General features: G+C 36.7%; 1 protein-coding gene across 5 annotated transcripts in view; it reads left to right on the top strand.

The window, feature by feature from the left end:
* The window catches only part of CCSER1 (coiled-coil serine rich protein 1), a 695,226-nt gene that overhangs the window by 405,880 nt on the left and 261,769 nt on the right, over nucleotides 1-27,577 (top strand). For all 5 annotated transcript variants that reach the window (XM_063336575.1, XM_063336572.1, XM_063336574.1 and 2 more), the window contains exon 9: nucleotides 24,024-24,101. In XM_063336575.1, coding sequence (XP_063192645.1) covers nucleotides 24,024-24,101 — 78 coding nt within the window. The remainder of the gene's footprint in view (nucleotides 1-24,023; nucleotides 24,102-27,577) is intronic.

Below are 27,577 nucleotides of genomic sequence, written 5' to 3'. Positions count from 1 at the left end.
GGAAAGATTTTGAAATATTGTTGTGGAAAACAGACGTTTATGCTGTACCAGGTAATCTCCAGTTTTCAAATGTTAATACTTTTCTGATTCCAGAGTGGGATCAAACAGTATGTAGTTGAAAGCAGCAGATTCTGTGCCTTGCTTTCATTCTTCACTAGATCTTAGTAGTTTTTATCACCAGGATATTGTAATCAGCTTTCAAGCAGCATGGCTTTCTCAATTGCATGACCCTTTGATGAAATTGCCAACTGCAATCATGCAAGATTGAAATATGGCAGGGAAGCGGGGTGGTGATTAGAATGAATTTAGAGAAATAAAAATGAGAATCTGTTTTATTAACATGTATTTAAAATTTCTAAGATTTTTCTGGATGTTAAATGTGGAAAGTTTCTCATTGATCTTGCAGTTATAAGAAAAATAAATATTTTTCCTTCTCTTTTTAGTTGAAGCAATTTCTCAGTTTCCACTGGCTGCACTAACTCAAATGAAATGAATCTACAAAATGCTTAATTTAGTAAAATTAAATTTCCTATGGCTGCCTGCCTTCATATAGGTCCCGTGCTAGGAAAGAAATAACTAGAGGCTCCGGTGCACCCCTGTGGTGGAGCTATGTCTGTCGCAGACCATCCTGATACTGGAATCTCTTTGCCCATGACACAGCTTGTTACCAGAAGGCTGCAGTAAGCACGAAGATCTCTTTCATTTTGTTGATGTTATCTGTGTGTTTTGGCTTTTGCAGAAGATTGCTAAAGTCAGTTGTAACTAAGAAAATATGCCTTATGTATCCTTTGTTTATAAACCACCACATCTATAGCTTACATCTTTTAAAAGAGCAGCAGACTATTGATGAACAAAGTAGTGAGCTAGTTACTGTGCACAATGTTTTTGCCGTGTATAGATACTCTAGCTGACTTTGTTCCTTTCTAGATGGGTAACCTGAAGTTTCAACTTCTATTACATTAGTTTTCACACTTTTTGCATCTGATATATAGCCATACCTTAGTTTTTCTCTCCTTTATTAATCTCTCAAGACATTACAAAAGGTATTTTTCCTTAATCATTCATAAAGTGTCATTTCTTTCCCCTGTTACACATTGCTGTTGTCAAGAACAAGACAATGTTTTAACCACTGTTGGAGGGCATTTTCTTTCAAGAATGCTTCATAGCTAGAAAATGCCTGGGGAGAGGGGCTGTTGGTTTTGTTCCAATTATTCAATTCTATGTGCCATATCTGTTTAGACAAAATATCTGCTAAAAATGGTGCATTATGACAAAATAGTTAATGACTTCTCCTAATTCTCGCTTTCTCACAAATGGAGAAACTCCATTACACATAATGAAGGATAAAATATAGGAGTAATCTAACAACACATTAGACTGAAAGGCTTCAAATCTGTGTGTGCAGCAAAGGCCAGAAACGATTGCTCGTTTATTCTCTATAATACACAGGTTTGACTGAATGCCTGCGCTCTTTACAGACCCAAAGCTTAAATGCCAGTGTGCTCTGAGTAAAATGGGGGGAAGATTGTAACCATTTTGTAACTGCATTTACTTTAGAAACATGAAATATCAGTTATTCCCTAAGGTATTGTGTAGTTGTAGATCATAAACTTTTAGCTTAAATTAAACATCACAGCTGGTTGCCTTAATTTGATGCATTATAGCGCAAATGTTTCAACAGCTTGACTAAAATGAACCATACTGCAAATTCAAAAGAAGAGCGAAGGTCAATGCACATGGTGCCTAGTGATTTGCAAATTTCCTTTATTTGGAGATATTAAATGTATTCTGTGGAATTTAGCTTAGAGGAATGGAATTTGACAGGGTAGAACAGATTAGCAAAGGATGTTCAATTTCGCTTAAAAATAATATGGTATAATAAGGAAGTCCTAAATAGTATAGCTGTCTCAAATTTTCAGAAGGGAATTAAAACCAGAGTATCTTCTGGATAGCCAAATCTGGATTCTTTCATACATGTTTATATAGAAATATGTATTTCATATAATCCATAATACTAATTTCTAATTAGTTTTTTCCCATTCAACTTTATTGTTTTTTAAGAACATAGTCAGTATGGCTGCTATCTCATACACTTTTAGGGGGTTTCTTAGTTGAACAGGAGAAATCTAAGCATGTAGAGATACCTAATCTATTGCGGTGTTTCTAGTTGACCGAGAAAATGCGTCAGCCTCTATTCCAAAAGGCCAGGAATGCAAAGCAGCTGCCATTGCTCCCTATCTACTCAACGTGAGTCCAGTGTTAAGAATTCATATCTATGTAATAGATTGAATTGAGCTACCACACAGAAAACTAAGGTAGTCTGGGCACGCTCCTAAATACAGTATACTTAATACTGAGTACTGGAATTCTCTGTTAGACCTTCTTTTTAATATACACCCAAAATCCATATAGCTGGTAATTTATCTGTCACCGTACTCGGTGTACGTGCCTCTATACGAAGTTGAAAAACACAATCCAGCAGTTTTCACTCACCTAAGCAGTCGGTAATTCCAACTTGTATGTGCTTTAGGAGGTTGATCTGGTTCATACCAAAGATAATGACGTGTCCTTTGAGGAGGAAGCCCTGTGGAGCCTTTGGAGTGAAGAAATACTGGCAGAAATCTGTTGGTTCAGTTTGCTTGTCCGTATTGTTTTTTGACTGGCTACTACCTTGCTTGTCTGAGACAGAAACTAGGGCTTGTGCTAGTGTTTTTTTCTTATAAGAAATGTATTCTTACACATGTATATGAATTCAGATTTTTTTGAAAATTCAGTTAAGTTACTCTATGTTCTTCCTTCACCAAACATCAAGGTTTTAATCATACCTTTCTTAACATGTGGTCTTCTGATCTAAATTGTCAGTGTTCTTGCAGGACCTGCATTGATCTATGGGAAATATCCCAGTTCATACAGCATCACTGTATTACACAGCAAAGTCCATACAAGGACTGGTGCTGATAGGTTTTCTGCAGTTAGCAGCTAGCATTCTTGGTAGAATACCTTTATGTATTCAGTTAATAAGCAATGATTGTGTCCCCTTCATTATGATCTTCCATGGATCCTTGAATTTCCAGATACTTATTTTAATATTTTTTTAAGCTTTTTTCCTGTAACTTTAAAACTACTGTTTTTTTTCCTTTGCTACTTCTGTACTTTATTTCTGCTTGCCCATTTCTTTGCTCTTGCAGAACCAAGTATGGGGTTTTTCTTCCCCAGATGTGTCATCTTATATGGAACTTAAGAAAACATTAAAATCATGTGATTAGATGATTAATGCTGTGTAATAATGCATAGCAGAAATACTTATTGAGAGACTAAATCCCTCTGACTGTAAAGTAAAGCCTCCCTTTCTTAAATTGCAAGTGCTTGCAAGTTTGTCCTTCCACTTTAATACTGATTTTGTATTAGGAATATGGTCCTTAAATAACTTTGTCACATGTGTGAAATTGAGTATAGTTTTTTTCCTGTATTACACCTGAAACTTTGGTGATGATGTAGTGATTTTGGTTGATAATGTTTGGATTCACACTGTGGTCCCCAAGATCAAATGTGCTGTAAATTCAGTATTTATAATGTATCAACCTTAATTGGCTTCAACCTGTGTAAATTCAAGACTTTTTGCCATAACATGAATTAATGACCTAAGGCAATGCTACATTAAAACATTTTCATTCTGTTTCTTTCCACGATTTTAATCATAGAGAATTTAACTGAAAGTTACTGCGTTAATAAGAAATAAAAGGTAAAATCATTGACTTAAGTAATTATTTGATTGACTTAACTCTAAAAGAGAAGTTACATACCTGTAATAATATCTGCTAAATATTTACATAAATAAAAACAAACAAAATGTTGTGTTCACTGGAATTACTTTTTTTCACAAAGCACCTGTTTTCTAATCTCCAGGATATGGTTTTCATAGTATTTTAAAAAAATACCATTTCCTGCAACTTAATTTCCTGTATTCATGTTTATTTTTTAAATGCCTCTACTTCTGGGCTAATGCTTGAGGTTTTCATTTAATTTGGTTTTATTTGACAAGTTGACAGAAGCAGTTGTTGCTCATTGGCTTTTGAAAACTTAATTCAGTTGGTGACAGTGTGTTGTGCTGTGAATATGTAAATTTTATTTTCCTCTGATGCTATAGAAAGTAAAGTACTTAACTCCCCTTTGTCCTTTCTTTTGGTTTAAGGGCATGAATTTATCATACAGCCAAGTTTTGGAAATTAAGTGGGGGTTTTGCCTTTTTTTTTTTTTTCTCTCTTTAAAGTTAGACTTTTGTATCCTTACCTTGAAAATTGCATAAGTCTTCAAATAACATTGGTATTTGGGAGTCTCACAGAAATTAATACGAATCACTGGGTGCTTCCAGCATTTGAAATATGGGTTGTTTGTGGGCTTAATAACTTAATCCAGAGCTGCGTTCTATTAAAAAAACAAACAAACAAACAAACCAAAAAAAAAAACGCCAAACCAATAATAAAAAACTCCAAAAAACCCTGTACAAGTATGTCATCTGTTAAATAAAGTGCTTTAGAAGTCCTGGTGCAGGCATGGATGCTTTGGAAAAATAGTGCTAGACAACCTAATCAAGAAGAATAGTTCAGTTGACAATAATTAATAAGAAATTAATTTTAATTCTTTAATAACTTGTCTCTGAGGCTGAGCATCAGAATTTTCTGTGCTGATCATAGGGAAATGTGGTTAAGAACAGTTTTTTTTCAGTAATAGGGTAAGGTGTTCACCAAAAATTTGTTTTTCTGTAAGAGATCAACACTAACATTATGCAGTCTGTGCACTACAAGCAAGTCCATCAACCAGATACATGAATTTCAATTTGATATAATCACTTTATGATGAAGAGAGCCATGTTCAAGAAGCTCTGTCCCAAAGAAATATGTAAAAGTTGTTTCTAAAAGAAATATCAGAAAGCAAGGATATCCTATTGTCACTTAGTTCTGCCACATGTTTTTAATAAGCCAGCTATTACTGACAAGTGAAAAATTCAAATCTGCTCTTTTTATGGCATAGAATTAAGGACAAGTACCTAAATCATAATATTGTTTATATGATTAAATTATGGAAATATAATTACAAAACCTTGAAGGAAAATGAAGGCTGCAAAATAAATCACTCCCAGGGGAAGTACCAAAGTGAAGATTGCCTTTGTTTCTGCTTGTGTTCCTGCTGGCAGTGATAAAATTTTGTTACATGAGCCGTCTTCCTGCCTCCCCCCTCCCCGCCCCAGCCCCTGAAAGAGGGAGAAGTTAATCTTCTGATGGGCGTTTATTGCTTTTAATGTAGCCGTTGTTTGTTATGCAGTTCAGATTTTGTTTCCTCTCTTCAGCTAAACACGAAGTTTATTTCCTTGTGAGCTAAATCCTTGAAATAGCATGTCTAAGCCTTGGGAATTTCCACCTTCCTGTCGGAAGTTGCGGCTTCCTTCCTTCTTCCTTCCTTCCGGAAGGACGGAAGCCTTAGAAATCAATCAAAAAGTTGTATTTTACACAGGTTAATTTTTTTCTAACACTTTTTGAAGTGTTTTTTCTAGCACTTTTTAAAAAAATTTCCAAGTCAAAATACCTGATGAGAAAAACACTGAGAAAGTTGAACTTCAGCAAAGCTATTGCTGCGGGAAGACTACCCCTTTTGAGATATAGCAAAGGTTGCCTAGAATTTTGTGAGATTTGGATTTGGATTTCGAAAGCGGTAATCTCTGTAATACTAAAAATTCTACAAAACAAATCTTTTGACAACTTACTGGAATATAAATGAACTTTTTTTTTAATTTATTTTTATTGCATGTTTTCTTTGGAACCTGATTCACTGGGAATTTCATGTGAACAAATGTCTGATGGTACTTGGTTTTCCACAGGTGCCAAAGGATTTTAAGGAACATGTTCCTACTACCACACCAATCAGTAGATTTCACAGTAGATTACAAGATCTAGACAATTAATTTTGTGACATCTTGAATTGCATAAATAATAATATTTGTTTAAGCATGCAGAAGATGCAAATATTTTTCTCCAGACTTTCCACAAATGTTTTTAATTTGATGTTGCAGTGAAGTATTCTGTCATTTGTGCTTGTGACGCAAACGTGGTGTTGTGCTCGTGGTTCACATTTGCAAAAGAAGTCTGAAGTGTATACATGATTTTGAAGCTTCCTTTTTGGACAGGGAATGAAGTGATCAGCTGGGGATGCTAACCTGGCAGATTGTAATGACACAGTACACTTGGGGAAATCAGAATTATTGTTCTTTGCAGAGTAGCATCCTGATACTACCACTCCGTAACTGTAGGGAACAGAAATTCAGAGATGGATAAAGAAACCATCTGTGTAAAGCAGTCAGTCGAAACACAAGAGCAGACATAACAGAGGGGAGTATATGAACTACGTGACCTGTACTGCAAGGCAATTTGGTAAGAATCACTGGTATAGAACATTGAATTTCTGGTGACTACCTTTTCGAACTGCAAAATGAATGAAAATATAAGAGGAAAGGGTGCGTGAAGGAAGTACGGTACAGCACAAGTCCCTTTCTCCCTTTGACCTTGGATCTCTCATTATGTCCAATTTAAAGATTTCCCCAGAAAGGTAGCATCAAAGCCAAGGCGATTTGGAGCACCTTTTTTTTTTTTTTTTTTTTTTTTCCTGAGAATGTATTACTAAAAATATGTCTTAAATTAAATTTAAAATCTTTGGGCTTTTCCTAGAGTGCAAAAGAGATATTTACACTCAACCAGGTATAACTTAAGTAGTTGAGACTGTTGTTAATACTGATGGTGCGTTCATAAGAGATTCTTCAACATTTCTTTGGGCCACTGCAACTAAATCTTCTGGAATTCTGACTTCTGCCAATAAAGGCACAGTGCAGCAATACACTTTTGTCCTGCTTGGAGACTCAAAATTTCATTCTGCTTGTCCAGGGCACTTCAGCTGCAGAGTGCACCTCCTGCTAGCTCACAGTAACTGAGTAATTAGTGACAACAAATCTTGCATCATGTGAGAAGGTTGCACAACTGTTGAAAGCTAAGGTTATCTCGCAATACATGTGCTACTGGATTGTCTAATGGTGTCTTTGCAGCTAAAAGTGATTTGGACTGAAACTTCAGGAGTGTTTTTCTCTAAATTAGATTATACCAAGAACAGGAAGGAATAATGGTGCATGGCGTCCATCAACGGAAGGCAACTCCTGTCACCGCCCATCAGAGGGCCACTCTTTTTCACTTATGTAAATGTGCGCATATATATATTTATATATGTGCATGTGTGTATTTAGCAAAAGTTTATAACAAATTTAGTCTTTTTCTGTCCTGTGTACTCTGCACCATGCAGGGTCAGCATGCAGCCTAGAGCTGTATTTTTTTTTTTCTTGCCATGATAAGCTAAGTTTCTAGGAATCAATATCAGTTGTCTCCTAGGACATGACCCATAGAGGACTCCATTTCACAAAAAGTGTTCTTACCTGTCTCTGATGACAGCCTACTATGTTAAGTGTGCCAGTTGTGGGGACAGCAAGTTAGTGAAAAGAGTCGTCTTATTTTCTCTTGCAAGAACTTGTGAATGCAGGAGTATGTATTGACAAGTGGCGTTAACTATGTCCTCCACGTTTACCTATCTAACGTCCCAGTCTGCTCAGCTTTCCTAGAAAGTCTGAGCTGTGCGGGCTGCTTTTCTGAATGCAGAGGAGTTCTGGAGGCGGGGAAGGTGTAAGAAAGTAGGGTGAAGACCCGTGCGTGTGCTCTGCTGTTAATGTGACTGGGGAGTCCTGTATTCTATATGATTTTGTGGAGTCCCAGCTACAGAAACAGATACAGCTGGATTGGGCTTTCCAGGCTGGATGAGGCTCTGGGCAGCCTGGTCTAGTGGGAGGTGTCTCTGCCCATGGCAGTGGGGTTGGAAGTAGATGGTCTTTAAAAGTCCCTTCCAACCCAAACCGTTCTATGATAGCTGCAGCTCGACTGTTGGTTAAAGTGTAGCTGCCTGGAATTTGGCCAGACAGAAACAGAAGTGTCCTACATAAGGCAGTGGTTGGAAGATGAGGCAGAAAGCGAGGAGCATCAACCCTGCCCTCCAGAGGGAGGGTTGCTGACCTTGACTTAACAGTCTAGATGCACATTTAGGATACAATATAAAGCAAATATGCACACAGTCTGTAAGTCATTCTGTGATGGACAAAATGGGTGCTCCCTTTGCTGTGGAAAAAGCCGATGGTAAATAACAAAGTTGCTATGTGTTTGTATTTTCATGTGTCAGGATGATCTAATAAAAGTATCCATTCAAAGCTAATGTTTGCAGTGACCTGAGTTCCATTGCTGTCCTCCCTGTGACAGCGTTGCTTCTTCAGTAAGAACTCTGAAGAGGGCGACAGCCCTGGCACTTTAGCAGCCAATTGTTGTGACCGCCCCTGAAGCTGAAGTTGTTGTAATGAGGAGAGACCTTGGATTTAAGGGTCACACGTATCTGAAACTGAAGTCTGAAGGGAAGAGCAAAATCTCTCACTGGCAGAGAAAGAACAAAGGTTCTTAGTCATTCTGTAGCAGGGAACAAAAGGACCAGAAAAAGGTACAAGTAAGGAAGGAATAGGTCTACTAAGAGTGGAAAGAAAGGAATGCATGAGATGGTCATCTCAAACTTAGAGACAAAGGAGATGAACTCAGCTGAATAGAACTGAGAATTTTGTGTCGGAAGTTTAGCTTTTTAGCATTTACTTAACTATCTTAACTATTTTGATCGTAAAGAAGTTGTATGGGCAATTTTGTTTGGACTTTTTGTGGTTTTGTTTTTTTTTTTTTCCCTATGAAAGTCCCTGTTTCTTATCAGTAGTGGAATAGACTGCGCTATTGGGTCGCTATCCATAACCAGGTAAAGACTACACGTACTACACCAGCCGAAGCAAACAAAGCTTCAGTGGTACCACCTGAGCCTCTTGGAGACCAGCTGTTGGGCTAAAGGTGATCTTGTGGACATAGTCCTCTTATAACCCCAGTTTTTATATCCACTGACTAACTAACGATCTCTTCATGGTGCCTGTTTCCTTTGCTGTGTGTAAGTACTTTGACGAGGTCTCTGCATGGTACGGTTTCCTTCTAGGTAAGAGACTATGTAGCGACCACCGTCAGCAGTGGTAAATACATAAAACAGACACCTAATGGAACATTGTAGTCTGAGCAGCAGGTAAAACTTTGCAGATGAATGGAGCTGAGCTGATTATATAGGATCAGATGCCATGGAAGATCTCTGTAGTGTCTTAGGAGAACAAGCTAAGACTAGGATAGAAATTAAATGCACTCAGAAGAACACAAATGAGGATAGTCCCTGTGGTAGAATTGGAGAGTTAGGCTGCCAAAAACAAATAAATCTTTTACAGGTTAGGTGCAGTTTTGGCACTTCAAATATCAGTCACTGTCTTTCTTCACTTTCATTTGTGTACAAATTCTAAAAGGAAAACAAACGCTGTCTCTAAGTGATGCTAGAAAAGTCAGTGTATACAGAATAAACTGAGCATCTCTTCCTAAAAACGTTGAACGCTGCATCACTTTTCAAGAAGCCTGCCACTCTTTTGACATAGAGCAGTACTTGTGAATTACAAGTCAGTTTTGACTCCAGTATTTCTTGAACGTACAGCTAGGATAACCTGAAAGTTTAAGATGACCTACTTGAGAAATTCTGTGGAACTCATGAAAAACTTGGCTAACTTTCCATGAAAGACAGGATACGTCTACCATTTCTGATAATATCTATACTTTGAAATTTTATTATTTCAAGTGATTCTGTAATCTGTTCAGGTATTTTCTGCTTTTGTATTTCATGTTTTGTGCAATTTGGAAATAGACATGTGATGGCATTCTGTAGATGCATCATTGAATTCAGAGGAATGAGGCTTTTTGTTACCATGAATGGAATAACATGCCATAGATGCTCAAGACATGAAAACTGGCAAACCTTCCGTGATCATCAAATAGACAACAGCGTGAAACAGTTTGTCCATGTACATCTGACTGAGAGTTCAGTGACGTTCCAAGTTCTTGGTCTGTTGAGTCAGGTTGAGTTTCAAGAAAATGTATGGGAAACTGGGAAACAAATGGTTTCATGTCCTGATAGAAGAAAAAACCAACCAAACAAAAAAAAACAAACCACAACAAACTTTAGTCAGATTTAAGTTCTGCAAAAGCCATTTAATGAACTGAGCAAAGTCAGATTTTTACTGTATTGGATTTTGTTAAATCAGCAATAAAGAAAAACATGGACTAAGCTTTTTGCACAGCTTACACTTAATGAGTGTAGGTGTTATTTGTGTTACTGTGATTCCTAAATCCACAAATATCTTGTTACGGTGGACACTGCGGGAAGTTTCTGCAGAAAACAGAAATCTGAGTCAAGTAGCAGCAGTATGGTGTAGAGGCACAGGTTGTTACCCTACCCCAAGGTCTCGCAAGTAAATTCTGAATTGCTTTTGCCACTAGCTTTTGGATGCACTTCAGAGGCTCTTGTAGACTTTCTTCTTACTTCCGAGTTAATAAAATGCCTGTTTCTTTAGCGTGTTTTATAACTTTGTTTCGGTTCAGTTTGAAATTTTGAAAATTGATTGAGAGCTGCCATACGGCTCTCAATTGAGTGCAGAGAGTTGTAGGTTAAAATAAGTTGTTTGGAATTTTTTTAGGTTAAACAGCTATTTGTTGTATTCTAAAAATGCTAAGCAATACTTAGTCTGTGGATAATGTGTGGTTGCTAAATATTTATAACTCAAGATCAAATGACCCAGTGACGTATTTGATGATAGTTTTGGCAGAGACTTTTTTTTTTTTAGCATGACATGATTTTGCATTGGTAAAATCACACATGGATTGTAACATTGACTTAGAACCTTTCACTGTACTGTTTTCTGTAATGTTTGAGAATACATATTGTTGTTAGATGAAGTGGCAAACATTACTGAAATGTAATCACAGAGACTACTATTTTCTTTAAGCTTCTATTAGTTGGCTAGAAAGTTCTCCCCAGGATGTGGCATTTAGTAGCTTTTGATCATTGTTATTTTTTTCTTAGCTCCTAATACTAAAAGCTTAACTGAAGGAAGAGGAAAATTCTACACAAATTATATTTTCTTTATTAAGAAACAAGGAATAATTGGATGAAAAGTAGAGGCAACCACTTTTCTTGTCTGTTGAAAAAGCATGAGCTGGGTGCTTGGGAGGCTGATATTGCAGTATTTCAAAACAGAGTGGATTTGGTTTAGGCTTTAGAATATGAAATAAGAAAAAAACGTCAGTACAAGGGTTTATCCAGCCCTTCAGCTGTCTGTCTCCAGTGGTGGCCACAAGCAGGTGCTTACAGAAAAGTTGGTATGTGAAAGCATGTGATATTTTCCTCAGTGCTTTCCCAGTCCATCACTTTGCAGCTCAAGGGAACGCCTGAACTGCTTGTTACCTGTTTATTTATTAAGCCACAAAGAATCTCTGCTGCTCACTTGTCCAGTGCAATTTTACAGTGTTTGTAGTTTTATATATCTCCATCTTCTACTTCAGCTATTAATTGAATCTTTTTAGCATGTCTAGGTTTTGTTTCAAAGCTGTCTTTATTGGTTTACATTTACAGATCAGAGGGAGTCCCTGGTCTTCGACCAACAGGCAGGATTCAGCTCTCTTCCATTGCATCTTTACAAGACACTATAGCGTGTAGCATGTGTTGAGAAATGAGGCATCTTCCATGGCAATGCTGGCTTATCTAAAAGCACCGTTTAAAAAAAAAAAAAAATCCTTTTTTGATAGTAGGCACACATTTTGAGCTGAGGCATCACTGAGGCAGCATCAAAGAACACTTGTAAAAATTTTAGCAAAACAATTTTATCAACATTAGTGTACCAACAGGCTGATTATGAGCCAATAAAGAGGGTTTATTTGGTACATTGAATTTACATTATGGTATAAACTGACTATTAATATGTCTCAAGTGCCATAGGTTCACCTTCATCTCTTTTTCACTTCTTGTTTTCTGAGGCAAAATTAGAATTTATTCCTCTTTTGTCTGAAGAACTCTGTAAGATAGTAGCAGGGTGTCTCTTTAGACTTGTATAACGTAACTCTTATGCTTTTATGAATATATCATAGTCTGGGTTGTTATTTCCCCTCTTCAGACAGTTTTATATGACAGCTGCTTATGGTCATGATTATAAGTAATCTTTTTGGTTCCTTTATAGCAGTAATATGGGGATCATAGCAACGTGGTTTGCTTATGATACATGCCAGTGGGAAATAGAGGTCTAGTCACCATTTCTTTAAAAGGTGAGAAATGGTATTTTTAAAAGGGAGAAAAAAGGAGAGATCTTTTTCAGTTCTCTTTCCCAAAGATCCTGTAATGCTTCTAAAAATAGTAAGAAAAAACTTACTTCAGATGCTTTGTGCTACAGCTTCTTTGTGCACATGCGTCATACCGAAAACCAGAATGTAATGGTTACTTTCCTTGTACAGTATAAGAATTGTGAGTATCTTTTGCAAGTGCTTGGAAAAGTACAGCTTTTATACGGTGATGAAAATATTTTGCTACGCACTTCATTATTTTCATCAACTGTAAATGCTCGACTAAGTTCCAGCATCCCAATGATTTGCTGTAGAATTCATAACAGTCACACAGCTTTTGTGAAGTCAAGCTCCCATCATTGGGAAATTTTCAGAATCAATTAAAGAAATGTTTGAAAGAAGAGGAGATTGATATCTTCTGTCCCATCTTGTGCTGGAGTGTTACTGTGTCATAGCCTGGCAAGTATTACTGAAAATACAAAGGCTGGGTTGGTTTGCTTTGGTATTGTAAAAGTGAAATCAAATTTTGTCATCTGATCAAAACTATTCTGCTTTGGCAAAGCAATACAAAGCTGCTGAACATTTCTCATGAGCCTTAGTTAGATCCTAGAATCATAAAATACCAGGTTGAAAGGGACCTCAAGGATCATCTGGTCCAACCTTTCTTGGCAAAAGCACAGTCTAGACAAGATGGCCCAGCAACCTGTCCAGCTGATTCTTAAAAGTGGCCCGTGTTGGGGAATCCACCACTTCCCTGGGGAGATTATTCCAATGGCTGATTGTTCTCATCGTGAAAAATTTTCCTCTTGTGTCCACCCTGAATCTCCCCAGGAGAAACTTGTACCCATTACCTCTTGTCTTTTCCATGTGACTCCTTGTAAAAAGAGAGTCTCCATCTTCTTTGTAGCCACCCTTGAAATCCTGGAACATGGTGATAAGGTCTTCCCTAAGCCTTCTTTTCTCAAGGCTGAAGAAACCCAGTCTCTCAGCCTTTCCTTGTATGGCAAGCTTCCCAGTCCATTGATCATCTTGGTGGCCCTTTTCTGGACCCTCTGCAGCCTGTCCACACCTTTTTTTGCATAGCGGGGACCAAAACTGAACACAGTATTTGTGGTGTGGCCTGACAGGTGCTGAGTAGAGTGGGATAATGACTTCCCTGTCTCAGGTTTTTCAAGCCTTTTTTGGTTTTGAGCAGACTCGGAAATTTGCAGTTAAGTCAAGGGGGTCTCTTGCTCCATCTACCTCCCTTACCTTTAAAGGGGATGAACTGTTTTTGTGCTTCCAGGAGGGCATTCTTGAAAAACTCCCAGCACTTGCTAGCTCCTTTAATCCTCCTTGGAAGTTTCCCATGGAATTTCTCCTTACTGAGGGACGTGCAAAAGTATTTGGAATATCATGATAATGCATATTAAAGCGTGTTAGTTTTGTCTTATTGAATTAAATATGATGTGCTTTGCATTTAATTTTCAGTATCTCAATTGAGGGGACTGGGTAAGAGTGGAGAGCATGAGTGATGAACCGAAATTCACAGTAAAAAGGTGTCTAATTTAATAACTTCCCAGTGTCAATTACTGGCAAAACCCATGCTGTGGCTCCTGTTGAGAGCAGGTTCACAAAGGGTAAAAGTGCCTTTTGGTCCTTGCTTAAGCAAATAATTGCCTAGGAAAAAGTCTGTAGTCCATCTGAGAGCCTGGTGTAGGGACCGAAGCTTTTTCACGAGCAATATCCTGAAGTCCTGTTCTGTGTGTGGCTCTTCTGTTTCCCTGTAATTCTTCATGGCCTGCTTTCCCATACCTTCCCTACGCATCCTTCTGTGTTGCTTTTAACCTGGGTCGAGGGTGCTGCACAGTGTAGCTGGCTCACAGCTGTCTGCCAGCTGCCCATCTGGTTGACTTTGAGCTTGAAGCTCATGCTGAAGCCCCTTGCCAGTTTAGGCGCTTCTGTCCAGACTTCCATGAATTTTACAGAAACTTTAATTTTCTAACTGTGTTGTTTGGACTAGTTACTATTGACCATTGTAATAAAAAAATATTATTGAGGAATAGACGGACAGGTAGTGTGACCGCTTCCAGTGTGTGCATATGAATCTGCACACGTAATGGGCTGCATATGAGTACAGGACAAAAGCACGTCGCACAGCTGTCCCCTTCTGGCAGTGCTAAACGCATGGTGATGCGTCTATCCCAAAAACTTGCCAAAACATACAAATAATTTATTGAATAATTGGCATAATGTCACAGATGGAACAACTCAAAGAATGGTAGCTGTGGCTTGTCTTCAGTATTGCTGGGTATATTCACAGTGATGCAGGGATCGTACATTTTTGATATCAGCCAATAAAACTGCAGCCCTATTTGTCACCAAGATTGTTACATGTTTTTGTTGATTTCCATGGTGTAGCAATTATTTGATTTATAGGATTTATTTTTCTATTCATTTGACCAACAAATGATCAAAAAGTGCCCCATGCAGTTGTTGCTGTGACGACTTGAAAATGACCCTTTGGTTGTGTTCGTGGTATACGCTTCTAAATGCCACAAATGTGAATCTCATTCCTCAGGACAGCAATCTGTAAAATTATTGTAAACGCTTAGCCGTGTGAGGTTTAATTAATGCCAGAAGCCTTCAATAAACATCAGTTGCAATTTGAAGTGTGCCGAGTTAATGATTCCTGCACTCTGACTACTGCACGTGCCATTAAATCCATGCAAAGTGGCTGGCACTGACGTTAATCACATCCCACCAATGTCCCTGCGTGCACAGAGGGAAAGGAAACGGGAAACCAACAGAAACATTTGACAGCAATGCACTTAAACATCTCCACTTAGAGGCCTAAAGGACAAAGCGCGTAACAGTATCATTTCATGTGGTAGGCAAGAAAAACATAATAAAAAATTAATGAGTGCCTTTGATACCTTTGCAAGTTAATAAAATAACTTCCCTAAGTAAAACTTTATATTAAATGTGTTGCAGAATCATCTGTTAGTTATTGCAACGGGATTTTTTGTAATGCTGTTTGACCAGAGAGTTTTTCCTTCAGTGAATACTGATAGTCACCAAAAAAACGTGGAAGAAGTTTTGGAAAGGAAAAAAAAAATAATCTTCCAAAACAGATTTTTTGGAACAGACTGTGAAATTCTGTTCTTGTACCCATGCAGAACCTGGCAGCATTTCAAATCATGTGCGCCACGAATGTGGTTGCTCTAAAAAGGGATAAAGGAAGAAAAAAAACCACAAGGTTATAAACTCTGTGCTTTCTTTGTTTACCAATGTTGATGGTTTTGCATTTATTTTCATGTTAGTTTTGCGTCGTGTGTCAGCACAACTCTGCCAGCTGAATCGTGAGCATACCAACTAGAGGCGATGTTGTGGCAGTATATGTTAATGAAAGTAGAAGTGCAGGAATAATCTATCTAATCCACTTTGTCCTGATCTAGGTTCTTGGAAGAGTTAATTCTCACTATCCTGTGAGAAAGGTAGTATGCTACTCCCAAGAGACAAATACTTGAAATAAATGTGTTTATATCCTTGTTTAAGGTTTAGTATAGTAATTTTCTAACATGCAGTTGTTCCTAAAAAACTGAAGTAAATTTGAGTGAGGTAAAACCTTGTTCCTCTTGATGATCAAGTATTTTACAGCTGGTGGGTTAACAATTGCTGTGTAAAAGAACATTTAATACTGTACAGTTAAGTAAATGAGAGCTGTAATTGAAGAGAATTTCACTGCCATATCTGTGATGTCCATTTAGGAAAAAAAAAATGCTGAAATACCATGAATTGAAGGTGTGCAAGTTGGATCTTTGAATCTGGAAGTGTAGTCCTGCTTTGCAGCAATCTTGCATGTAATTGTACTGATACTGTTCACTGTTGTGGATTCTGAGAAGGTAACTAAGCACAGAAATTCATATCTAAAGCATACAGGTTGAAGCTTAACAGTGTGAGGAAGATGGCTTTTGTGCATAGCACATAAGACTTGGACTGTGGATCTATGCAGCACTCCATAGCTCTGCAGCTGGCTTCGTGTATCACCTTAAAAAATAAATCACCTATTAACTATTTTGTTTTCCAAATCTCTGTAGGAAGATCAAGTCAATAGCATGAACGGCTTGTGTTTTGCTGCTGTAAGGCTTAGTGTCCCTGTATCACAATTTCTGAATTATCAAACCGGAACAATATTGTCTCCTAGGCTTGTCTGTTGAGTGTCTCGTATTTTGGGAGAGGATTGTATTTGTCTAGGTGGTCCTAGCAGTGGTGTAGCAGTCATAATCTAAGGACGTATGGGCCGAGAGAGAGCTAATTCTTTATTAGACGAGCTAGTATAAATCTTAGGGTATCTTCTTGGGCATCTGGATGCAAACATAACACAAATTAAGACTAACAACAATGCTTATTCAGAACTGTACTTGTAGAGATAATTTTTGCAGGGAAGACTATGCTTGATGTGTCAGCCTTATGAAGGTTTTTATGACTGCACTACTGCTTGTTTTTTCTTCCCTTTCAATAACTTTCCCAGTTTGCGGGAGGGGTTGTTGTTGGGGGATGTTAAGATTGACATCACTTGTTATGGCCGTATTATTCACGGTTAGTGGGACCATATAAATTTTTTACTATTTTGCATTATTCAAAGCATGCATGGCCACGTCTGGGCCATATATGAATGTGTGATTTGTAATTTTTGTATTTTAGAGATGTGATAACTAGAAAAAGTTTCTCTGTACTTTCTTTCAGTGATGTGTGTACATAAACTTATGTCTTAAGTAGTACTGATCTATTTTGGAAACATAATCAGTAAGGAAATGCTGTATAGCTTAACTGAATGAATGAATGATAGTAATAAACAATAACAGGTATTGCTTTAAAATATAAATTATAAATTGTAATACTACCTGGAAATGGAGTCTTTTACTATCTGTTGATGCGACTGATAATACAGGAAATTATTAATGAAGATACATTTGTTTTTAAAAATTCCACGAAATACAATGGTTTTTTTTAACATAGCATAAACAGTATCTGCCTCTGTTTAATGCTGTATCTTAAAATATCTTCCAAAGATGCTTTTAAAAAATAAATTTAAAAGCTCAGGTGTTTTTGCAGAATCTTTATCCTGGAATTCTGTGATGGTCTCATGTCCCTGTAAACATTTAGTTTTAATTTTGCAATACATACACAAGTAGGTAATGGTAATGTTTAGGTTACAGCATGGTCCAGTCAAATAAAATGGGAGTCAGAAGATACAATTTTTAAGGCTCTCTTGCTATCTCTGGTATTCATCAACTCAGTGGACTAGGAGATTCACTTCTTTGTGTGTTTTCTGTTTCTGACTAGATAGCCTGTGTTCTTAAAGCTTGGAGTCTTGTTTTTATTGGTAAGTTCATACAGCACTCAGCAAAACAGAGTTTTTCTCTTGTAGAGCTTGGGGATGGACACTTTAATAAAACACTTGGGATTATAAGGATTTCAAAACTTAAAAAAAATAATTGTAATAACCCTCTCTGGCTAGGATCTAGTAAACCTTTGTATTACTGTAAGGCTAGCAGGCATGACTATAGTGGGGCTTGTAATTCTATTGAGATTTGAAATCTTCCTAAATATTGGTTCATCTTCAAAGAGCTATTATGAAGTGATTACACTTTCAGAAGTTGGGTTTTTTTTCATTAAATGTATTGCGACTTGGCAATAACTAATTATTAAAAGTATTGCAAACTGCTTGGAGACAGGCTTGTCTTAGCCTTTCTTGATTCCCACCTGGACGTCGTCTTCCATTCCAGATACCATACTTAGCATATGGATAGCCTTTGTGTTTTGCAAAAGAATTATAATGTAATAACTGAAAAACTCTTTTGGTTTGCATAAGAGTCCTATGTGAAAGCTATGAAACATTCACTGAAATTCCATGTTGTTTTGATTTTTGTCATTTACAGTGATTTGACAGAACTATAACCCTAATGAAACCTTTTTTTTCTGCATACTTGGGTGCACTCCCACCAAGTTCTCCCTTGCTTTTCTCCTGAACGATGGGTTATTCCCCTTGGGGATGGTCACACACATTTGCCGCTGTGACTCCAGAGTAATGCCTCTAAATTTGTTGTGGCTTTTTAGCACCTTAGTTCTTAGTACTTTCTCTGTTGAGTGTTGGACCACACTGTAGCCACTTTCTTAGCCTGTGCTCCAGAGACAGCTGGGCTTTTTGCTGGGCTTCACAAAGCATTTTCAAGTGTGATGTGATTCAGCTGTACCACAGCTGATCACTAAAGCTATGCTGTATATGTTACATTTTCTTCCCAAATGGAGACTCAAACCAATAGGGACTCAATTTCTATGGAAACAGCTGTCATATAGTCAATTCTGTGGCTTATTGTAGCCTGCAAATTAGATAGAATAGATGTTAGAGAGCAGCTTTTTGTGCTCCTTGTTATCCCTTTGCTCTCACTGCCTAACTGCTGCTGTTGATTAAGTTTAATCCCAAAGCACATCAGAATTAAAAGACTTTGCATTTTTATAAGTCTTCTGAAAAAAAGCTTTTTTCCACCAGTTCTGTGGCAAACATAAGTTGTTATTCACAGTGCGGTAAATGCCTGAAGCAAGGGAAACAATCGCGTGTAAGTTGCAAATCTGACTGCAGCGCTGATGCTCACAATTGTCGGCTGTTTTGGAAGTATGCCAAGAGAAAACCCAAATAAAACAGATTCATTTTCATAAAGTCCTGAAGTAATTTGTGCAGCCTATAGGAGAGACAGGTTGAATAGTTGGAGTATGAAGAGATTTGAATGCAAGAAGTTAAGATGGGAGGCTCTTTTTAATCTAACTAAGAATAAAGGTGGAACAGATGTTAGGAAAAAAAAAATCTTTAATTTAATTTGTTATCAACTAGATAAAATAGATTCTTTAGTGATGAAAGCCACAGCTGTACTGGCTAAGAGACTTCTGATTTCTCCAAAACAGCTGGAATGGTAAGTTTTGCCGTTTGATTTAGTATGACCATTCAAGGTAATTTTCAAGCATTTTCTTTTTGGCATTTGCAATTAAACAAGGCACCACAAGTGGTCACCGTGCTGTCACTGATAGGGAATTGGGTAAGAGAACTGTCACAAAAAATAACTTTGACCTCTTCACAGTCAAAGCTGTGGAAATTGGTTTAAAGCTTTTGTGTTCAGAGAAGGAACACTGTAAAAAGCCAGTCGTATGTTTCAAGATGTATTAACCTAAACCACTCCCAAAACATAAGTAACCTGGTAGTAACTGACTCCACTTTTTGTCTAGTAGCTGTCTTTCAGTTGTGAAGACAAAGCACATTTTTTACTTACTATTTTATCTTATATTTCGCTTACCTATTTTACCTGTGATGTTTTTACACACATGTGATCAGCTGAAGCCTGTTATCTTCCTATTTCAGCACCTCTCAGTGAGTTATTACCAACATAGGAATAAAATAATAAGTATATAAATAATGACACTTTTGTACTGGAAGTAGTTTGAGATATAAACTACACGTGAACTTACTCCCATGTGAAAGAATAGCTTTATTGATCACAGTCTAATGTTTTTCACTAGGGCTGTTGAAACACTTCCGTTAGTAATCTCAGTAATTTAAGCAACAGCAAACGAAGGAGAAAATGTCTTTCCACATAGGTTCTATCTCTCTCTCCCCAACACACGTGCTCTCACACACACGCACATATGTGAGAGAAAGGGGTTGTGATAAAAGTTACTGGCAATGTTGCTATGAGCAATCTGACTTATAAATTGCCAACAGCTCTTCTTGCCTTTTTGCTAATTAGAATGAACCCAGGGAATGAGAATTTTTCATGCTTTTGTCCCTGTCACCTTGCAAGTGTGCTCTTCATGCTGTTTATTTTAATAAGAGGGAATAACAACACACAGAAGAGTAAGAAAAGATATTCATTTATGCTTTCTTTTTAAGAAGTCACCCAGAAGTACTCTGTCTGATCCTAAAAATATCTCAAAAATAAATGATTCAGTCCCTTCTTGATCTTTACAGACATTCCTTTCATTGACCACTAAGATGCTTAGGGGGACAGAGCCTCTGATATTACAGAGAGAGGCAAAAGCACCTGTTTATTCTGATAAGAAGGATAAGGAAGGATCTATTTGCAGTCTTTTTGCTACCTAATATTTTATAGGGAAGGTGGAGCCTACTCCTCTCAGATACACGCAATGAAAAGCAGGACAATGGGACTACTTAACATTCTGTGATTCTATGAAATATCCCAAAAGAAAAATGGGGGCATTAAAGAAACACCTTATACTGTATTTTGACTTTCTCAAAATCCTTATATTTCAACATAGACTTCTGAAAAAGCTTTTGGAAGCTTTTGGGTAGTTGGGGAGAAGGTAGTAGGGTGCGGCAGATGCATTTAATGGTATGAAGACTGGGTCACAGACGGAAAAAGTTACTAATTATTCAATTTCACTAGGAAGCCTCTGAAAGAAAATAACTCATGTTTTTAAATGGCAGAAAGGTCTCAAGGAAGTTTCAGAACTTGAAAAATTGCTTTAAAATGTTACTTTATAACACTAAATGTGTCTAGGAGTAATGATGCGATGGCAATTGAAGGCTGCTATAGGAAAATAACGTTCAGGTAACTTATTTCTTTGTTATGAATTAATGGTAAAGTATGATACTTGGTTTGTAAAGATCTTTATTTGGCTGATTTGCTATAATTGAGAAAAAGGGACAGTTTTTTAGTTCCAAAAGTCCTTTTCCAGTACCTGGGCACCTGGACGTTTGTTAGTCTTTCTCATTTGTATTAACTTATTAAAAAATAAATAAAGACTGCCTCTCACTTAGTGCCACAGGCCGTTGCATTCGTGGCAGCGCTACTGGGTTGTTGTCTATTTTAATGCCAAAGACCCAAAAAATTGTGCAGACTCAGGCATACCAAACAGCATACTAGGTAACACATTTACAAAACCAAAATTAATCGATACCTGGACATCAGTTCTTTTAAAGGGGCTATTCTTAGTGATATTTTTGAAAAGGAAGTATTTGGGCAAATGTGCAAATCTCCTGCCAGCAGTCATTGTTCATTGGAGAGCATGACCTCCCTGCTGTGCTGTACACGGATAGGAGCAGTAAATCTATGGCCAAAAGCAGACAGTGTTGTAAACATCTAGCAAATGTTGCCAGATATTTACAATAGCTTATTACCTAGTAAAAACGAGTGTCAGTTTATACTTTTCCTTTTTTTTTGGTGTAAAGTAGGTTTAATATGTATTTTTCGTGTGAAGATCTGCTACGCTTTTACAGAAATAGTTACACTGAAGTTTTGCATTTAGTTTGCTTTGCGTAGTATGCTATATTTATAGATCTAAAATTCACATTACGGTGTAACAATATTCTTTCCAGCATTTTGTTACATTAGTTCATTATAAAGTCCGCAACACAAAATTATATTTGAAGTATCAACTTATCATTTTAAGAACTGTTTTTATATTGGAAGGAATATTTTATAGTGGGTTTTGTTATTGAATACCTTTAATATTACTAAAATTATTTCATAAAGAAAGGTATGTCTTTTGGAACAGCTACTTTACTCTGGGAAGAAGAATTCTAGAAATAAAGTAGTGCAAAGTAAAGATGAGGTTGAATGACTATTAAGTGTAAGTAGCCTTTTCCAGTAGGATGCTGGTTTGTAACAAACCAGAAGTTGTCTACATTACTGCATGGAAAATATTTATCAACATGATTTGAAACTTTTTGCAGACTATTGCTGCATCACTGGAAATAGGACAAAATACACTGTATTCTTATTATATTTAATAATTTTGAAAAGAATTCGTATTACAAAGGTTGTTTCACATCAACACAATTAAGAGTACTCTTTTGTAAGAGTAGAGTGAAGGTACTACTTGTCAGCATGGACATCTATAACTTCTGGTTCTGGTAAAGATAACAATCAGAGTCAGAACTTGGATGTGTTGAAAATGGATCTCACTGCATATATGCAGTTAAATGAGCAGCTCACAGAAAGAAATGAATTTGACTATTTCAGCCTCTGTAGCTTTCCCAGGTAATTGGTTGCCTTAATGAAGGTTTTGATTTCTTCAGTTTTGTTTCGGGTGTTTTTTCCCCAATTACTTCAAAATATGTACTTGTGAATCCACAGAGAAAGTATGCATTTGTTAAATTTGATTGGATACACAGTTTAATACTGGTTTTTGTCCAACTGTAATGTTACTTGAACATTCAGTCTCTGTGAATGTTGGGTTTGTAACTAGAAAATTCATGGAGCTTCTGAGCAGTAAAATACTATTGTCTAAATAAGAAAGTAAGATCTATAACAATGTCTACTTTCTAAACACACAAAAATGCTGTGGGCAGTGGGCTAGTAAATTAAAACCTTGAGATGAAGCTTTTCTGTCAGAAATGAGGTTACCTTTCTATGAATTCAGTTTTAACCCCGTTGTTACATCAGCAAGTTTGGGTGCAAGTTGTCTCACACCAGTGAAGTGATTGGTCTGAATTCCTGAATCCTCCCCCTCCCCCTTATTTGAAGAATTTAAATACCGGAGATAGGCTCGTTTAGGTGTTGTCTTCTTCCTCCTGTTCACATGCTTTTGGCCAAAATTCATTTAATGTAGTGATGTGTATGTTGGCTTGAAATGAATAACAGTTGATTTTTAAAGTACGTAGAAGAGATACTTATAAAGGAAAACGCAGCTCAGACACTAGCTGAAAATAATAACCTTTCTATGTCTTTATTTTAGTGAAAACTGAGATACATTTAACTTGAGATTCAATTAACCCAAAATTCAATTTACACAAATTCTGTTTTATGGTAATACATACCTGTCGGTAAGAATAAAACATAATTTTGTAGGTCTTGAGGAATTTGAGTCAAAGATAAGTATTTTGTATGGATATAGCTGAAAATTAAAACCAAATAAGTAGATAGGAAAAAATAAATCAGTGCAGTAAAGGACTTTGTGTTCTCTATTCATGGAGCCTTCCCCTTCCTGCCTTATCCCATGTATTTACAGTTGTTTCATCATATGCTTTCTCCTGGACAAAAAAATATAGTATATATAAGGGCTTGATGAGGATCAACATTTCCAATCAGTAATGAGTTTCAAATGAAGTATCAAAATGCTTTTTTAATGAAGCATAATTGTGTTAAAGCAACCAAATTTCTCTGCTCGAGCCTGTCCCAGAGATTCCACGCCATGCTTCCAAAAATGTTTGAGGTGCAGAGGGACAAGAATGGGAAAAGCAGAAATCAGTAAAATAACCAAGAAATGTTTAGGCTTTGCACGGGGCAAGGGGGAAGCCATCTCAGTGCTGTGATCTGAGGTGGAGTTTGCATGTTCCTTAATGTTTCTTAAAAAAAAATTAATAGTTTCTTTGCTGTTGGAACGGTGCTGGTTTTTGCAAGAGTCGCTACTGCTGCCCGGTGCTTTGTACCTCTATCTGCTCTGGAAGAAGGTTGCTTTGCATCATGCTTCAGTGACATCCTTCTTGTGGGCCCAACTTTATGCGTAGACGTCCTGAGTCCGCTGTCCGTTTAAGAAAAATATAAGTTGATAAAAGGAAAATAGCCATAAGGAAATCAACCTCCCAGTGAGAACAGCGCCATAATAAATCCACTTCTGAACAGCTGTACACGCATGAGTTTTGAACTTATCTGGATATTTGCAGCTGCAAAACCCAGTGAGGAAAAACATGACTTACCCGTGGTATGTTATTTTGTTTTACAGGAAAAGGCTCAATGCTTTCAGAAGGCTCTTGTTTCCCAAGCGGATAAATCCACGCAGACAGAACTTGTAGGCCACGATGTAAGTAGCTGTATCGAACAGTATTTTTTTTTTATCATCTTTGTGGGTGTTCAGACTTCTGTCAGCCTGTTTGCCTGTGCTGCTGTTGTGTCCATGCATTGATTTAGGGGGATTTACTGGAACACCGTTCATCCTTTGCTCTTAAATGATTTTCAAATATCTTCTGAAACATGAGAAGATAATTACAACTACCTGCCAGCATGCCAATGCCCTATTAATTTTATGCTTTACAAAGAGCTGTGAATTAGCATAAGTGAATGTGGAGGGTATGTATTTAGTGGATTCTAATTTTTTTTCAGTATTCATTTACACACTTATTGACAATTTAATGAGGTTGTTATGTGTATAATCACCATACGCTGTCCCAACAATATTTGAATTTTGGAAGATAATGGAATAAATACAATTTTGCCTAGTGATGTTTCCTAAAGAGCATCTCTCAGAATTTCTGGTAGAAAGTGAACGCATTCTCATTCAAGAACATAGTCAGGGAAGACTCCTTAACTGTAGAAATACATATACTTTTTTCCATTTTTTTAAATGAAAGTATTCTGTCTCTGGGACGTTGGTTGAGTATGTATAAGAGATTCACTTGTTCATATGAGCCTTCTTGAATAATCTTTGATTAAGAATGCTACAATGTGGAATATTTAGCACAGTTCTATTCTGTGATTTGAGCAAATACTCCTTACCAAAGACTGTTCTGCAAAATAAGGCTGTGGGTCTGCATTGGTGCGTTTCAATACGCTGCTTCAAATTTATAGAAAGAACACTGTAATTAAAGCAGGTTTTGAAACCTTCCTCTGGGTTGGCTTTGTATCAGTGAAGCATTAAAGTTTTGTCTTCGGAGTCTTTGGATGGTCTTCTGAAGATAGAAACATAAAAATTTCATGTTTTAATCTGAAAAGTTCTTGACACAAACTACCTTTTGGTGTTTTTTCAGACTGACTTTTAAGATGATTCAAGCCAGGAGTACTAACATTATTTTTTTTTTTAAAGTAAAATACTTTGCACGAAAGTGTAGTTATTATTTTTATATGTATTACTCAACACTTGTGGATTATTTTGTTTTGTTTTGTTTTTCTTCAGCATACCTATCTGCACTAATTTCTTGTTCGTGGGTTGCCAAATATGAGTCGTTATGTTCTACTGTGTCTGTGAAATAATGTCTGTTGGAATTTACTGAAATTGTGAGATGCATATATTAATAGTGAAAATCCCATAATATTCAAAAATACTTGAAAACATTTTTCTATGTTGAAATGCTATATCCCTTTCTTCTGGGACTAATTATCTTTAGCAGCTACTTTATTACATCTTTGATGTTAAATAAGTCTTCCACTAAAAATGAGAATAAGAAATTTATAGGGTTGGTTTGTAGCTTTTTTTGTTGTTATTGGGTTTGCTTGGGTTTTTTTGCCTTTTTTTTTTTAGAGAGATGTCACTTATGATGCATTTGGTTGTTCTCTACCAAATCAAATATGTGGTGTGTCATGCTGCATGGATTTTTTTGTTTATTTTTTCCGGTCTGTGTTCTCTTGGAGTCTGTGGGGGGAAGAAGGTCTTCTGTCAGTAAAGTAGATGATTGCTAATTCTGAAATGAAATTAGAACCCCCTTCCCCAAACAGAAACAGTTTTCTGGCTGAGATCTGAGTATTAAACATAATAATAACAACAAAAATTTGTAAAAAATAACCCTTTTCTTTAGCAGCATTCCCTTCAACGTTAGTGGAACACGTTTTTCAACCTTCCCTGGTAAAATGCCTTTACCATTTCATGGTTGCAATCATGTGTTTTCTTATATAGGGTGGTGCAATGCAAGTACAAAAGGAAATGTGGAATGTTTTTTTATAGAACAACACATCCACTCGTATTTCTCTTGTACAGAGAACTTGTGAAAATTGCATTACAAGGAGTTGATTACGGAGAAAGTTGAACTAATCTGCAGGAATAAGACATGCTTACTCTGCACACCATGAGGGGAATTCAGTGAAGAAAAATGTGCAAATAAATAGTATTAGCAGTTTTCGTAATATTGTCAAAAACTTTTGGTCACTTATTTATTAGATTGTGCAGCTTTTCTTCAAAGGATAGCTGTTACAGGTAATGATAGGTTCAGCTGTGTTTCTGTTGAAACCAAGTGGCAATTATATTTGTATTCTTGGCTTTTGTATGAGATCTCAAAGAGCAAGCTGTAACCATGGCAAGTAGTATCTGTACGTCATTTCATTCAGGCTGTGCATAAGTGTGTATAACTACAAGAATATGGTGACAATGTGAAATTAGACTAAAGAGAAAAACACAAAACAGATCAGAGAATGCAAGATATAATTTTCACCCCATTAGTCGCACATTCTGAGAATAGTACACATTGAATACCTAAGATATCTAGTTTAACAGGAAAGCAGAAAATTTTTCATTCCATCATCCATACAGATTTGCAGTTGTTATTCCATTAAAAAAAAAAGTCACCTGTTTTATTTCTCCTTAATGCAACTTCAGAAGCTAATGGTAATTGGATAAAAGCGTTATCAGAAATTTGCGTAGCATTATTTCATCAATGTTGTACAAATATTGATATAGACTTAAGAATGTAGTATTTCAGAAATCCTTAAGTTCTTCTGTGAATAGTTTTTTTTTATATTCTTTCATATTCTTTTGTTTCACTGTATAAAGTTAGTAGTTGCCTATTTTGCAGTGCGAAAAAACCCTGAGACAGGTTAGCCCCCAAAAGAAAGCAATTCTCTGTTTTGTTTGACTTCTGGACAATGCCTCTAGTAGTTGAGAGACTATTCTTTAGCCTTGGAGTTCATTTAGATACATCGTTAGAAGTAAGTGGAAGTTCTGACTTTGACTTAGACAAGGAATATGAATCCTTTCATCCATAGGGTGTACAGTAATGAAAAAAGGCTAGAGGCTAGTTTATATTTAGGAAGGAATGGGTGAAGAAGGAAGAAATGTAGTGTTTCAAAGGGAAGAAATGTTCTTGTCTCTGTGGAGCTGCTCTGAAAAAGTTTAAACAGTGTTGACTGAGTGTTTTGGGTAAGTATTTGAGAGGTTATGAGAATGGAAGTTAATGTAGTGTATTTCATGTTAGTGGATATGAATACAGACAGATTCTGGCTATCAAGATGATTAGCAAAGTTTGGATCATGCTATCTCCTGCAATACCTGTAAACTGTTGGGTAATACTTCTGATAGATTTCTCTGTTTTCTTACATGCAGCACACTGAGATTTTTCAACTGAAATTACTTTAGAGTACTGTATTAGTAAGCAAGTGAAAGCTAAAGTCTGTAGCAGTAAAGATAGTGTTTCTCATTAAGAACTGTTTGAACTGGAAAGGACACTGCTTAATCTCTTTTCTGTATTAAAACAATCTAATACAAAACTTAATTATGGAATTAAAACATAAAGTTTAAAATAAGTTTTGATAAGGAGGAAAAAGGTCTTCCGTGATGAGGAACACTAGTTTCCT

This window comes from Chroicocephalus ridibundus, chromosome 5 (genome assembly GCF_963924245.1).
Source record: "Chroicocephalus ridibundus chromosome 5, bChrRid1.1, whole genome shotgun sequence".
In the NCBI taxonomy this organism is placed as follows: domain Eukaryota; kingdom Metazoa; phylum Chordata; class Aves; order Charadriiformes; family Laridae; genus Chroicocephalus; species Chroicocephalus ridibundus.
This window is presented reverse-complemented; position numbering and strand designations above follow the sequence as displayed.